General features: G+C 36.0%; 1 protein-coding gene across 1 annotated transcript in view; it reads left to right on the top strand.

Moving 5' to 3' along the window:
* The window catches only part of RAPH1 (Ras association (RalGDS/AF-6) and pleckstrin homology domains 1), a 100,756-nt gene that overhangs the window by 60,806 nt on the left and 24,048 nt on the right, over positions 1 to 15,902 (top strand). Inside the window, 6 exon segments of the mRNA XM_045480835.1 lie at positions 7,126 to 7,203; positions 7,605 to 7,764; positions 10,123 to 10,244; positions 11,439 to 11,504; positions 13,778 to 13,921; positions 14,787 to 14,897. Of these exon segments, the coding sequence (XP_045336791.1) occupies positions 7,126 to 7,203; positions 7,605 to 7,764; positions 10,123 to 10,244; positions 11,439 to 11,504; positions 13,778 to 13,921; positions 14,787 to 14,897 (681 nt within the window).

Genomic DNA, 15,902 nt, shown 5'->3' with positions numbered 1-15,902 from the left:
AGCCAGCTTGAGGGTGAAGGTTAGTGTTACATATAGATAGGCTCAGGGAGAAGAGTTAGGTAGGTTTGAGAAGTTGAAAAAAAGGCTATGTTGCTGGAGCCACAGTAGTTGAGTGTAGATAGGAGTGGTCTTGATTTGGGTTTGGAGAAGTAGGCAGGAACCAGATTGTTCACAGCATGCTTAAAGAGTTTGTATTTTTTTTTCCAAATGTAGTGGCAAACTGTTGAAGAGAATAACTTCATTCAACAGATACATGCTGTGTTCACAACCCTGGGGCTTTGGCAGTGAACAGTACAAAGTTCCTATCTCAGGGAGAGTTATCCAGTCAGTAACTCTCATTTCCCTCTGCCCAACAGACAGTGATACCAACTGCAGCATCAGAGCCATCTCTGCTCGGATTATCTCCTTCTCCCATTACCTAGGTGTTGGAACTGCTGGTCTATATAGCCAACACCTGACTCCAGCTATGTCCCTGCTTACATACAACAAGAAATTTGAGCAAGAATGTGATTCATTAGCATAGAACCTAAACACATAGGCTGGGATGGGGCATGGAGTCAAGGAGGTGGTAGAAATCCCCAGATAACCCATGCTGCAGGAGCTTCTCAATGTTAGTGTCCTCAATACCACAGAATTTGGCTGTTGTGAAGCTAAAATGAATTTATACCTCTTGCATGCCACCTTTGTGGCAGTCTGGTTCCCTTTACCCAAAAAAGCATCATGCCCCAGTTACGACCCACCTCTCATATGCACTTTTCCAAACTAAGACATTGTGACACCCAGTAGAATGAACATAGTGGCACTGTGCTTAAGCCAAGGCAGCAAAGGGAATGTTTTGTTTTGTTTTGTTTTGTTTTTCCATCATAAATCCAGTTGTCCCTATACCTCTATTACCGAACTAACTATCCTACATACAGTTCTGAGCCGGGAACCTCTGCAAAAACCATACCAACCAGTTTCTTCTAAGAATGGCATTAGTGCCAGCACAGAACTATTTTGCCATAAATGGAGCAGTGGACAAAGGACACATTGTTGATCTGATGCCCTTAAAACTCTGGGTACCATTCTAAATGCCTTCCTTGACCTCCTCATCTAACAATGTGTCTTTGTCACTCTTTACTCCCTTACCCTGCTTTATTTTTTTCCGTAGGACTTATCCCTGACTGACTTATCATACATCTATTTCTTTATTGTTTTATCTCCTTAAATGTAAGCTCCTTGAGAGCAGGAACTCTCTCCCCTGCACTCAGACCCAAGCCTGCATAGTCTCAACAAACATCTGTCACATAACACAGTGGTCCTTTAGTGACTTCTAAGGACGGTTAATAATGTTAACCACCATTTTCTTTGCTTCAGGGAAGTTACAAAAGTGCTATTATATTACTGTAAGTCTTTTCATTTTTCACAAGCAGTTTTTATTTACTGCTTTCCCATAAGTTTGTGCTATAACGTTTAAGAACAAAAGGAACTGTGACAACATTATAGTGGAGAGAGCAAGTAGTTAGTCATTTGGTAACTGCCGGTATGATCTTAGAAAGATTAGTCTTTCTGGGCCTTGGTTAATCAGTATAATGGATATAATAATGATATTGGCCTTGTATAATTCAGAATTAAGTGAGATACTATGTGCAAGAATGCCTCATAGTGTGTGGCAAGTTTTAGGTGTTCAGTTAATGTTAAATGTCCTGATTTCTCCAAGGAAATAAACTAGTTGTTACTATTATTATTTGGGCTCTAAGTAGTAAAGAGTAGAACATTTCATAGGCAGTGAGCTATTTACCACTCAAAGTTTCCTTGGAATCTTTTTAAATTTACATAACTTTTTGTAAAATGTGAAGCTAGATCCCAAAGAAACTGCTAACCACTTTTTAACCCCTTAATTTCAGTTGGATTTGTTCTGAACCATCAAAGCCTTAATAATTTCTTAGTTGAAGGAATTCATTGGCCATCTCTTAGCAACTGTCACTCTTTCTGTGAGATTTTAATTTTTACACTAAAGAGAATGCTTCAACACTGTGTAACCACAGCATTGGCTTTCATTTAATCAGAAGATCTTCACTGAGTTTTGTTCTTTATGTAAATTTGAAGAGGCTTGGCATTTGATGGTTATTGATAGCCCCACAGGAGTTTTTCAGGTTGAAAATGGGTTGTCTTTTGCTCTTTTAAGAGACAGGGTAGGAGAGAAAGTTGTTGTATGTGTGAGATACCTTTTACTTATGTTTAGGATGGCTGTGGGACAAACAATGTGGAGAAAGGGATAGTCAAAAGATAAGGGGCAGAGAAGGCTTAAGACCTGAGGGTTTCTGCATTAACAAAAAGAAGAGAACATGAGATGAATAAAGCTTTGTTCTTTGTATTGAAGTCAGTTTATAAATAAACTGCCATATGTCTTCTTACTATATAATCTAAACATATCAACAAAGAGTGATCTTTATTGTACACTTTATGAACTTAAAACAATTTCTTCCTCTTCTAGGTTGTTAGGATCAACATGATAATGTAGGTGAAATCAACCTTTCCGAGGAAGAGGTTATCCATAAGAAGCATAAAATGCTATGATCCTGCAATTTGATATAAATATTTTTATTTTCAATTTTGCTCCAGTGATGATATTCAGACTCTAAAATCTAAAAGTAAGAGGTATCTTGATCAGTTGTTTCTTCAAAAAGCTTCTAGCAAGGATCATCCTTGTTAATAAACTGGAGAAGAATAAACTAAAATTTGCCTAGGTTGACATTAAGCACATAGTTCTTAAATTTGAACTTGATATAGTTTTAAAACAGATCAAGAGTAGTACTTTAAGTACATGGAAGGGCTGAATTTGGATGTTAAAATAGCCCCACCTAGGGGCATCCGGGTGGCTCAGTCGGTTAAGCATCCGACTTGGGCTCAGGTCATGATCTCATGGTTCATGAGTTCAAGACCCCACGAGTTGGAGCCCCGCATTGGGCTCTGTGCTGACAGTTCAGAGCCTGGAGTCTGCTTTGCATTCTGCGTCTCCTTCTCTCTCTGGCCTTTCCTCCACTCACTCTCTGTCTGTCTGTCTGTCTGTCTCTCTCTCTCTCTCTCAAAAATAAAGAAACAACAAAAAAAAAATTTCTACATAGTCCCACCTAGGGTGCTTTACATAAAGATGGTTTCTTACTGATGACTAGGAAATCTAATTGGTTTAATATATGTCAAATGGTTGCACTGTATCTCTTGTTTCATTAATTCTTTCTTCTGGTGTGTCAGCATTTTTCCTGTTAGCCTGTGGAACAAAAACTTCATTGAAACTAATCTTACAATTGAATGACTTTTTTTTAATCAGTGCTTCAAAAGGTAGCACTGATTGTGTTCTTTTGTATTTGGCAAATAATATTATACTAAAAGGGGAATATGAAAATATTATCTTTATATTTATAACCAGTATCAGAATGCAGTATTTAAATTTGTATATTCCTATTTATTTATTTATTTATTTATTTTTATTTTTTCAACGTTTATTTATTTTTGGGACAGAGAGACAGAGCATGAACGGGGGAGGGGCAGAGAGAGAGGGAGACACAGAATCGGAAACAGGCTCCAGGCTCTGAGCCATCAGCCCAGAGCCTGACACGGGGCTCTAACTCACGGACCACGAGATCGTGACCTGGCTGAAGTCGGACGCTTAACCGACTGCGCCACCCAGGCGCCCCTGTATATTCCCTTTTTAAAATAAACTTTATGTTTGTAGAGAACTTTTAGATTCACAGTAAAATTGAGGGGAAGGTACAGAGTGATCAACATCCCCCACCAGAATGGTACATTTGATACAACTGATGAACCTTTGTTGGCATATCATTATCACCCAGAATCCATAGTTTACAGTAGGGTTCCCTCTTGGGAACCCTCCAGTTTATTAACAAGGTCAGTCTTGGATTTGAACAAATGTATAGTGACATGTATCTAACATTGTATCATGAAGAATAGCTTCACTCCACTTATCCCTCCCTCTTCCCCAACCCTGGGCAACCACTCGTCTTTTTACTATCTCCATAGTTTTGCCTTTTTTTAGAATGTCCTGTTGTTGGAATCATAGTGTGCAGGGTGCCTGGGTGGCTCAGTTGGTTAAGCACCTGACTTCGGCTCAGGTCATGATCTCACGGTTTGTGAGTTTGAGCCCTGTATCAGGCTCTGCACTGCCGGTGCGGAGTGTGGTTGGGACTCTCTCTCTGTCCCTCCCCGACTTGGACCCACGCATGCCCACTCTCTTTCTCTTTCTCAGATAAATAAATTTTAAAAAAGAAAGTGGAATCATATAGTGTGCAGCCTTTTCAGATTGGCTTCTTTTGCTTAGTAATATGCGTTAAAGTTTCCCTGATGTCTTTTCATGGCTTGATCATTTGTTTTTAGCACTGACTAATATTCCATTGTCTGGATGTAGCACAGTTTATCCATTTACCTACTGAAGGATATCTGGGTTGCTTCCAAGTTTTAGCAAATTTATAAATAATGCTGCTATAAACATCTGTGTGCAGATTTTTGGGTAGAGGTAAATTTCACCTTATTTGGGTAGATACTAAGGAGCATGATTACTAGATCATACTGTGAGAGCATGTTTAGTTTTATAAGAAACAACCAAAGTGGCTGTACCATTTTGCATTCCCACCAGCAATGTATGTGAGTTCCTTTTGATCCACAACTTTACCAACATTTGATGTTTTCAGTGTTTTAGATTTGGGCCATTTTAATAGGTTGTGTAGTGGTATCTCGTCTTAATTTGCAGTTCCCTAAAGACATATGATATTGAGCATCTTTTCATAGGCTTATTAGCCACGTGTGTATCTTCTTTGGTGAGTTGTTCGTTTGTGTCTTTTACCCATTTATTGGGTTCATTTTCTTGAGTTTAAGAGTTCTTAGTATATTTTAGATAAATAGTCCTTTATCGGATAAGTCTGATAAATATTTTGCAAATATTTTTTCCTAGTCTGTAGCTTGTCTATCTCCTGAATATTCTTTTTCTTTTAAAAATGTTTTTTGGCTTTGGAGACAATTTTTTTAACTTCTGCAGAATAATTATAATGTTATAAAAGTATTTGGCCTTTTGGAAGTTCATGTTTATATTACAAATACACAAAGCATTGATTTTGCATATCAGTCTTTCCTCACCAGACTTTGAGATTTAAATTTGCTTTTTAGAGACATGAAGTAAAACTTGAAAATATGCCTTGATAAATGTTTCTTCTCTGTAACAGCTATTCATACTAATACAAAGATGTGGGAAATGAGCCATGAGGAACATAAGATCATTATCCCATTGAGAAAACATTTGTAAGACTCGTGCTTCCTTCTTTCCTCTCCCCCCACCCAAAAAAAAAAAAACAAAAAAAACCTGTCAACTGATTTCATAAAAACCACTAGAAATGCTAGTATTCAAAATTCCTTTCTAGAGTAGTGCTGTACTTAGAAACCCAGGGTTTGGTAATTTAATAATGGTTTGTTTCTCTAAGACACAGAATTCTAGAAACTAAGTTTTAATGACAGTAGCATAGTTTTCTCACTGTATAGCCTGCATTAAAAAGAAAAAAGAAACTTACTGTGAAATACACAGGCAACATATTTTATGTTGTTTATTTGCATAAAGTGGGGGGGGGGTACAGGATTTAATCCTTTAATCAAATGAATATACCTAGAATAGTCTAAGAATCAAGTCTTATCTTACCCCCTCCATTGTTAAAATAAAGTTCTTTGTTCCCTAATTGGGTTTACAGATAGTATTTCCACGCCTCAGTTATTATGTTAATTCACTGGCTCCTTTCATTGAAAAGGATCTGATTTCTGGCAAAGGAGCCCAGTATCTTCTCTAACCACTATTTTCTTCTCTGTTCTACAGAGTAGTAACTATTAAGCTTGAAATGAGGGAAGATAGCCTAGATTATGAAATGGAAAGAGAACAGTTCAGAAACAAGAAAGACAACAATTTAGGAGAACAGGGAGTAAATCTTATAAATGAAGTTCGTTTTTGTTTTTGACTCTGGAAGCTTTAGCTTTTTCATGAAGAGTAACATATGGATTGTATTTTTTAATCATAATCCAGGTGAAGTTGGCTGATATAACCAGGGTTTTCTTTTGTTTTAAGTCTTATATGAAATATAGGAATGTATAAGATGGTAGTGTATGTTTTTCTTAGATATTTTCCAGAGTAATCAAAAGCTTAGAAATAGAAAGTAATCCTTCATAAGTGAAGATTTACTTATATGAGTTTTTCTCAACTGGAGATTAAGGCTACAGTATACAATGGCCTATTGCTGGAAAGTGCAAGTAAGTACCAGTATTACAGTACTATATGTTATTTTAGGAAAAACTAAACTGTGTAACTGTAGTTGTAGTTCTCGATAATTTTATTACTACTTATCTAAATTTTATAAAGAAGTTACTAGAAATTAGATATTTGGAAAATTATATTTGAAATTTTAAAAATTTCATCAGTGAGTTAGTAGAAACAAATTTGAGTTTAACTGACATAAGACATTGGTTATATTGTATATTTTTTAAGGTAGAATGAAACCTAGTGTATAATGCATTCTTCTCTATCTGAATTGGTATATTAATGGGAACACACATGTATTTTTTATTAGGGACTTTTATGTCAGTGCAAAGAAATAAACTGATACTTTTTTTTTTTTTTTTTTTTTTTTGCTGTTTATGATGAAGATACATTTTTAGTATAATAGAACAAAACATTAGTATGCAGAAGATTGCCCGGACTTCAGAGGCGAGTGTAAATTCAGAGTTGAGGGATTGTGCAGGTGTGACAAACTGGCAGGACCATACACAGCACATTATGCATTCCTGTTTCTCCTACCTCAGAACCTGAAATTTATCTGCTTCAGATTGATAGATTTACTACATTACAGATTGCTTTTCCTTTAGAAGGTGGAATCTGGTCTTATAAGAGATCTTCAAGTCTTCATCTTAAAAATGTTCTTTGTATGTCTATCTTACTTAGTGAGTAGGGTTATTTTTTAAATGTGCTCTATGTAAGTGGCTGAAGTTATATTCTTACTAAAATTCAATGCTGGCAAACATCCTTAAGATAAAAAGGCTTTTCAAAAATTCTCATTATTTTAGCATCAGTTTACCTGAAGTGCTTTGTGTTCACAGGAAGAACAGGCAGCAAAATTGAAAGCTGAGAAGATCAGAGTTGCCCTGGAGAAAATTAAAGAGGCTCAAGTGAAAAAGGTGATATTTGGGTGTTTTCCTGGTTTGGGATTTTTAAAATCAGATTTATAAAGAATTGCCTTGCTTATATACCATACTTCTAAGGTACGGAGAGATAGAGGGGTATTTCTTCCTAATACATTTTCCGCATGTATTTTTGGAGATAAAATGTATTATAAAGAAATAACTTTGTTTTAAATTCTAAAACACAGTTGTCTTCTGATAACCTTAAAAATGCTTTAAATTTGTTTAGGTAGGTTATTTGATACCTAATTTTAGAGTTTCTTGCATAATAAAGTCATTATTTGTGTTTTAATTTATATTTAACTAAGAACATTACTCAGAACATTGCTTGATATTGGAAGAAATTTCTAGAATGCCTATTTTTCGGTTTGTTTTTAATTTCCTTTTACCTGTTATAGTTGGTGATCAGAGTTCACATGTCTGACGATAGTTCTAAAACAATGATGGTGGATGAGAGGCAGACGGTGAGACAAGTGCTGGACAACCTAATGGACAAATCCCACTGCGGTTATAGTTTAGACTGGTCACTCGTAGAAACCATCTCTGAATTACAAATGGGTTAGTAGTATAATTGCTTTACTGACTTTTTCGTTTCTATGTAATTCTAACAGCTTGCGTGTTAACAAAAACACTTTGAGACATCTATATATATTTTTTTCTATAATAACTTTGGATTTCATACACTATCTTTTTTTTCATCAAGTATTTTGAGATTTCTTTGAATGCAAGATCATTCCCAGTTCACTTCAGATCTTACAGCTAAAACTTTTTTTTTCTTAAGTAAGAAAATACTTTTTCCCTTAAGTAACTGCATAGACACACTTGTTAAAAATCATTATATCTATTCACATTTGTTCTGAGTTCCTTATTTTTTTAAAAACAAGTCTTACCTTTTTTTTTTAATGTTTATTTTTGAGAGAGAGACAGAGTGCAAGTGGGGGAGGGGCAGAGAGCAAGAGAGGGAGGGAGACACAGAATCTGAAGCAGGCTCCAGGCTCTGAGCTGTCAGCACAGCCTGACGCGGGGCTCGAACCGACAAACCATGAGATCACGACCTCAGCCAAAGTCCTATGCTTAACTGACTGAGCCACTGAGGCATCCCTGTTCTAAATTCCTTAGACGAGCATTTGACTTTTAACAGGGAAAACATAAAACATCTTTTTAATTTTTAGCTAGATGTACTAAATCTTAGTTTTCTATGATTTGTAATGTGTGGTATTTTCTAATTTTAAAAATTCCTCATTTTTAATGCCATCATGGACTCTTTAAAAAGTTTTCTTTTTATATTATTAGTTGTGTGATTATAGCAACCTGGCAATTATTATTTTATTAGGTATTATTGAATCAGTAATCAATTTCAACTTTATATTTTATTTTAAAAAGTATTTGCATTGCTCTTCCTACCTCTTGTATCTTTAAATATTTCACAGCAGTTTCCAGAGAAATAAAAGTTTAATTATTCTTTGGCCACAGAACACACATACATCACCCCCAAAACTAAGCCATAAGTTATTAGTTTATTAACATGTATAAAATATATTCTAATAATGCTGATAACTATTCTGAGAGAATTAGGTTTGAGTTTATAGATATGGCATCATGGTACACAGAAAATGTTTGGATGCTAGTTTTTGGAATATATCCAGAGTTATAGGTTAAAGACCCACACATGTAATATTTCTCTATTACAATTAGCTACAGTATCTTAACAAACTGTTAATTTAATCATATATGGCACAGTGCTTCAAACATACATACTTCAGACAGTATGTGATCACTCAGTATTTGTTGAATGAATAAAACGAGGGACTACTAAGTACCCAGAATAAGATGGTGAAAACAAATTATAAGAAGTGTCAATTATTCAGTTAAACAGTAAAGATTATTAAGGATGAATAAACAAAATGTAAAATGCACCTGCTTGCCAAAGACCTATTACCTAAAGACACAGAAAGATTGAAAGTAAAAGGAGTGTGAAAGATACTCACTAAAAAAAAAGATAACTATGTTAAGATCAGACAAAATAGACTAAGCAAAATGCATCACTAGGAAAGGAAACCACACATCTTCACCAGGAAGATGTAATCATTCTAAATGTTAATCTAATAATGGCATTACAATGTATAAAGCAAAAGTTGACAGAACTACCAGGAGAAATTCACAAGTCAGCCTTTGTAGCAGAACTTTTTCACCTAAGAATCTCTTCAGTGATCAGTATAATCAAGCAGACAAAAAGGATATAGGAGATTTGAAAAATAAGTTTGATCTAATAGACATATTAAGAACACTAATAACAGGACAGTGTGCATTCTTTTCAAGCAGAGATGGAATATTTTCAAAAACTGATTCAAATGTCAGTCCATAAGCACCTGAAAGGAAATTTCAAAAAATCCATATCTAGGATGTGTTCCTTGAACATGGGTTAATATATAAGACATGTTCTTTGATTCCTAATTTGGAAATTAGAAAATACATCTGTTTAAAATTAAAACCAATAGACCAAAGAAGAAAACATCTTGGAAATTTTTTAAATGATAAGAACTAAATACTATTGGGAATACTTAATATAAGAATTTATGAAATGCAACTAACATGCTGGGGGATTTTGGTGTTTGTTTTTTCAAGGGTGGGATGGCAAAGGCTTAAGGCTGAGGAAGATGCAGAAGTCAGAAGACCTAGATTTTAGTCCTAATTCTTCCATGTAGCATCTGTGTGACTTTGCTGAAATCAGTTAACACCACTGGGCACATTTCCTTATATGAAAATAGAGGGAAGACCAGATAATCCCTAAGGGCCAGGGACTATAATGTCAGTTAAAATTGTGTGGTTCCGCTCTGAATTACTTCACAAGGTTGCATACCTTTGATGCAGGTCTGATGAATACTAACAAAATATTGATATTTTATCTTGGGACAGAGAGAATCTTTGAAGACCATGAAAACTTGGTTGAAAATCTTCTTAATTGGACAAGAGATAGCCAAAACAAGCTTATATTTATGGAACGTATAGAAAAATATGCACTTTTCAAAAACCCACAGGTGAGACTGAATAACTTACAGAAGCCATGATTCTAAAATGTTCACCTTACATTATTCTATTACTTTTAAGTTAATAGAGTTTAAAACAAAAAAACCAAAAAACTGACAACCACCTGGTTGGAGCATTGTGGTTGCAAAACCTCATGGGAGCATTCACTACTGCTGAAGTGGAAGGTCTGCTGGGGCCCTGGTGTCAGGCCTCAAAGAGGCTACCAGTCTCACAGAGCCAGATGGGGTGAGCCTTTGGGGCATCAGAAGGAACTCCAGGGAGATACCAGGTTTCTCGTCTTTGTAATCCAGAGCTGTTGAACTCAGCTGTTTATTTGGTGAGCTTCTCATCTATCAAAGAAAAGTACTTTCATATTTAAATTCTCTACTTCCTCCATTTATCCAGTTGACACTTTATTTTGACTTTTTAAAATATCTCAATAACCTTGATTATAAATGATTCTACCTTCTAGTTTAAGTTACCTTGATTTATTTGGCATCTTTGCTTATTTCAGAATGTTTAATACTTCCTAACACAAATATTTTATAAAAATCAGTAGGTAAGAGAAAACAACTCCACTATAAAAGGAAGTAATGAAAAATGGTTGCAGTGTTAAAAGTATTAAATAATTATCCTTCAGACAGCTTAATCATGATACATTTTTACCAGATATTTTTAGTGAACAGTACACATTTGGGAATATTAATAGATCCTTTTATACGTGATTATGAAAAAGTTTAGAATTAGAATTCAGATTTTAGTTGAGTCAAGCAAATGATATAATGATAGTCTCAGAGAATTGAGATTTTCTTCTCTTAAAGCCAGAACACAAATTAAAATTTTTGTATCTGGATCACTTAAGCTTAGCATATTTTAAGGAAATTTGCCTTACTCTACTAAATTTGTAAACCTTTCAGGTCCTTTCATCAGTTGTTGAAAACATTTGCCATCTGTTACATGTGATATCACCTCCGGATTTGGGGCAGGGCTGTTTATGGAATAGTTCAAGATATTGGGAAAAATGAGGAGGAGGAGGCATTTTAGCCCTGATGCTCATGCACCAGTTACTTTTCAGAGCAGTATTCTTCTCATTCTATACAAGAAGACACAATTGCGAAATCTCTAGAAGAAATCATATATGCACCTGTTCCAAGGGAATAATAGGGTGGGTTTATTCCTTAACTTTCATCTATTTATTTTTCCAGAATTATCTTCTGGGGAAAAAGGAAACCGCTGAGATGGCAGATAGAAATAAAGAAGTGCTGTTGGAGGTATGACTCTTCACTCCCCTCACCGTCTTTTTTCCTGCACATTAAAATATTAAAATACTAAGCACCTTTTTTGAAGTTGAGTATATCAATGCTATATATTCATAATTGCACTTGCAACTAGAGAAGCCTATATTCCTCCATATCCTGAGGGGGAGAATTCAACTATGTGACTGTTAGGCCACTGAAGAACCTCTTAAAATCTGTTATTTTGCCAAGTAATATATCAGTGGACTAAAAAGGAGTCATGAGCTGTTAGAAGCAGACAGGTGGGGAAAAAAGGCTAGTCAATGAAGGACATGACTGTGGTGTTTTATCTATTTACCCAAAGAGAAATTTGAATATACTTAGTTATTTATGGAATACTTCAAGCCTTACCTTTATATAATTCAAATAATTTTATAAATCATGATCTTTTAAGATGTACACATATATACATACATACACACACACGCACACACACACACATACATACGCCCCAATGTTAATAAAATAAATTCAAACATAATTCAGTTTTTTGTTTTTTGGCCTTTGCTGATTTTAGAGAACTAAAATCAAAGAAGTTAGTATATTTAAAAAACAGAATAAACTTAGTTAGCAAAAAGGCAATTAGGAAAATGAAGATCAACACTCACCTTTTCATAGTAATACTAGTTACAATTAAAAATCCTCTTTAGGGCACCTGGGTGGCTCAGTCATTTAAGCGTCCGACTTCAGCTCAGGTCACGATCTCGCGGTCCGTGAGTTCGAGCCCTGTGTCAGGCTCTGGGCTGATGGCTCAGAGCCTGGAGCCTGCTTTGGATTCTGTGTCTCCCTCTCTCTCTGCCCCTCCCCCGTTCATGCTCTGTCTCTCTCTGTCTCAAAAATAAATAAACGTTAAAAAAAAAAAAATCCTCTTTATAATTCCTGATTTCTCTGTACTTGGAGAAGAGAGAAATTAATTTAGGTTCAAAATATTCTATGTTAATATTTAGTGAGGATTTCTATTTTTCTCTTACCAAATACATAACTGATTTTTTAATTACATTTTTATCTAATATAGACATTAGAATTCATAATTTTGAGTTTACATTGCTTCCAACCTAGTTTTAAATCTTTAGAAAATAAATGACCTCTTTGTTTTAGAATCATATAAATTGATAATTTTTAAATTGTGAATTTTTTTTTTTTTTTTTTTGGGACAGAGAGAGACAGAGCATGAACGGGGGAGGGGCAGAGAGAGAGGGAGACACAGAATCGGAAACAGGCTCCAGGCTCTGAGCCATCAGCCCAGAGCCCGACGCGGGGCTCGAACTCACGGACCGCGAGATCGTGACCTGGCTGAAGTCAGACGCTTAACCGACTGCGCCACCCAGGCGCCCCATAAATTGTGAATTTTAATTTATCACTTAGCAGGTTGCTTTCTTTTAAAATTTAGTTTGACAGCTAATCAAAATGTGTTGTTAATTTGGAGAAAAAATAAAATCTAATGCTTATGTTAGCTCTGAGACTTTTATTAAATTTAGTGTTATACTAATTTATTAAATTTAGTGTTACAGTGTAAATGCTGTTTACAGATGCATTTAAATCCTGTTACATGCAGCTCAGTTGACAGTTCAGCTTACTTTGTTCAAAACAGTGTTAGGTAAGGACACCTGGGTGGCTCAGTTGGTTGAGCATCTGACTCTTGATTTTTGACTCAGGTCATGATCTCAGAGTCATAGGATGGAGCCCTGAGTCAGGCTCCACCCTGAGCATGGATCCTGCTTAAGATTCTTTCTCTCCCTCTGCCCCTCTCACCCGCACCTGCATACCCATGCTCGCTCGTGTGCGCGCTCTCTCTCTCTCTAAGTTAAAAAAAAAAAGGGGGGGGTGCCTGGGTGGCTCACTCGGTTAATTAAACGTTCAACTTTGGCTCAGGTCATGATCTCATGGACTGTGAGTTTAAGCCCCATGTCAGGCTCTGTGCTGACATCTTAAAGCCTGGAGCCTGCTTCAGATCCTGTGTTTCCCGCTCTCTCTGCCCCTCCCCCACTCCCACTTTATCTCAAAAATAAACATTTAAAAAAAATTTTTTTTTTAAGTGTCAGGTGAAAGTTCATAGGGATAGCCATAGTTATTTCACAATAAATCTACATGATGTTTAGAATAGGATGTTCTAACTGAGGTAAAATTAGCAATGTGGTTTTACTACAAAGCCATTTTGGTTTAATTATAGTATCATGGATTTTACAGGCTAAACACAGTTTTGAGAATCAAAAGATCACATGTCTTTCCAAATCATCTTCTTATTTTAGGAATGTTTTTGTGGAAGTTCTGTAACTGTACCAGAAATTGAAGGAGTACTGTGGCTGAAAGATGATGGTAAAAAGTCCTGGAAAAAGCGTTATTTTCTCTTGCGAGCATCTGGTATCTACTATGTCCCTAAAGGAAAAGCAAAGGTGTGTCCCTTCTGTTGGCTTTTGAGCTTCCTCATTATGGCAATTGATTTTAATCTGCAGTGAGTATGCTGACAGGGTGAATCCAGGCTCTGATGGTTTCAACTCTTGTAGGACACACAGGATACTGCTTTGTTTATTGATCTGTTATAAAGAAAAAGACCCCTGAAAGTGGTCACACTTTGGTCATTCATTGGGCCCATCTCAATTATCTTGTCACATTTGAAATCATACTGTTATTTAGTATTTGTGGAACTTCTGTCAGAGTAGGTTTTGCTTGTTATTGTTTGGGGAGAATAGATTTTTGGGATTATAGGCATTTCAGCCTCACTGGGATAATATGCTCCTGCTGAGGGCCCGTTTGGTAGCTGTCACTTCTCTGCTTACTAAGGACCAGCACTGTTTTAAACTCTTTACAGCATCATCTTATCCAGTCTTAACCACCATCCTAAGAGGTATATTTTGTTGCCTCTATTTAAGGTGAGGAAACGCTGACTTAAGAATCATTGTACTTGAGATATGCATTACAAGCACTGAACTCCACGATTCATTTTTTTCCAGAGCTCTGTTATACTATGTTGTATTTAATATACCATATTATATTTAAAGTCTCTTTAAAATGCCACCCTTTCCAAGTAAGTGTGTTCATTGTGAATGGCAGACAGTAAGTGAAATGGACTGCCTTTTTGTTGCATTATGGATAAAAGAAGGAACATTTATAGAGAATCTCACTGTCTTGTTATCTACAAAATATCACTATTTCCACTAAGCAAAGTTTTTATTCTCCACTAGAAACTGTTAACCAAGTATGATATTTGCTTCTTTATACGTTATTGTTCATTCAGTCTTTTGGGTGTTTTTATCTTAGGTCTCTCGAGAACTGGTGTGCTTTCTCCAACTGGATCATGTCAATGTTTATTATGGACAGGACTATCGGAACAAATACAAAGCACCCACAGATTATTGTCTGGTGCTAAAGGTAAGCATGTTTCTCTTTTTAGGAATTAAAAAAAAATGTAATGTTTATTCTTGAGAGGGGGGGGGGGCAGAGAAAGAGGGGGACACAGGATCCGAAGCAGGCTCCAGACTCTGAGCTGTCAGCACAGAGCCCGACATAGGGCTCAAACTCATGAACCGCGAGATCATGACCTGAGCTGAGGTTGAATGTTTAACCAACTGATCCACCCAGGCACCCCTCTTTTTAGGAATTTTAATTGATGTTAGACATAGAGCTAGTTATTGGACATTTTAGAATAGTTTATATCTCTATTAAGTATACTATTTTTGCCTTCTCTTTAAGTTTTGAAGAGAATAGTGAAGGATGGTAAGGAAAAGAAGTATATGCTTAAACCACAGCTGACCACTAACTCAATAGCCCTAATTAGATTGATGTTGCTAAGAAATGGATACTGTATAAGCTTTGGGTCAGAATATACAAAATATTTAAATTTTACATTTGAGATTTTTATCTAAAAGCAGGCTAATTTTAGGAAACTTAGATCAAAGCCAAAAGTGGGAAATAGGTATTTTGTGTTTTAGTTCTTTTCCTGTATTTACCCAGCAGAACCATCAGGGGGCAGTGTGCCCAATTTCAAAGTGGACTGGCTCATATCTGGTCCAGAAATGATTTTTGTCACTTTTTCCAGCAAACCATAGCCCTGATAGCCAATGCATATATTATGACCCGTCTGAGCTGTTTTTAGTGAGTTTCTTCCCTCTTTTATCCAAACTTTTGAGCTTCTCACACAGACTATAACTGTGCTTTTGAGAACTGATATTTTTAGTGCATTTTTAGTAATCTTTGGAACACTGATAAAGAAAACATTTAAAAATTCAAGATAGGGGCACCTGGGTAGCTCAGTTGGTTAAACATCCAACTTCAGCTCAGGTCATGATCTCATAGCTCGTGGGTTCAAGCCCCAGGTCGGGCTCTGTGCTGACAGCTCAGAGCCTGGAGCCTACTTCAGATTTTGTGTCTCCCTCT

Source organism: Leopardus geoffroyi, chromosome C1, assembly GCF_018350155.1.
Source record: "Leopardus geoffroyi isolate Oge1 chromosome C1, O.geoffroyi_Oge1_pat1.0, whole genome shotgun sequence".
Classification (NCBI taxonomy): Eukaryota; Metazoa; Chordata; class Mammalia; order Carnivora; family Felidae; genus Leopardus; species Leopardus geoffroyi.
The sequence above is the reverse complement of the archived record's forward strand: the minus strand, read 5'-3'. Positions and strand labels throughout refer to the sequence as shown.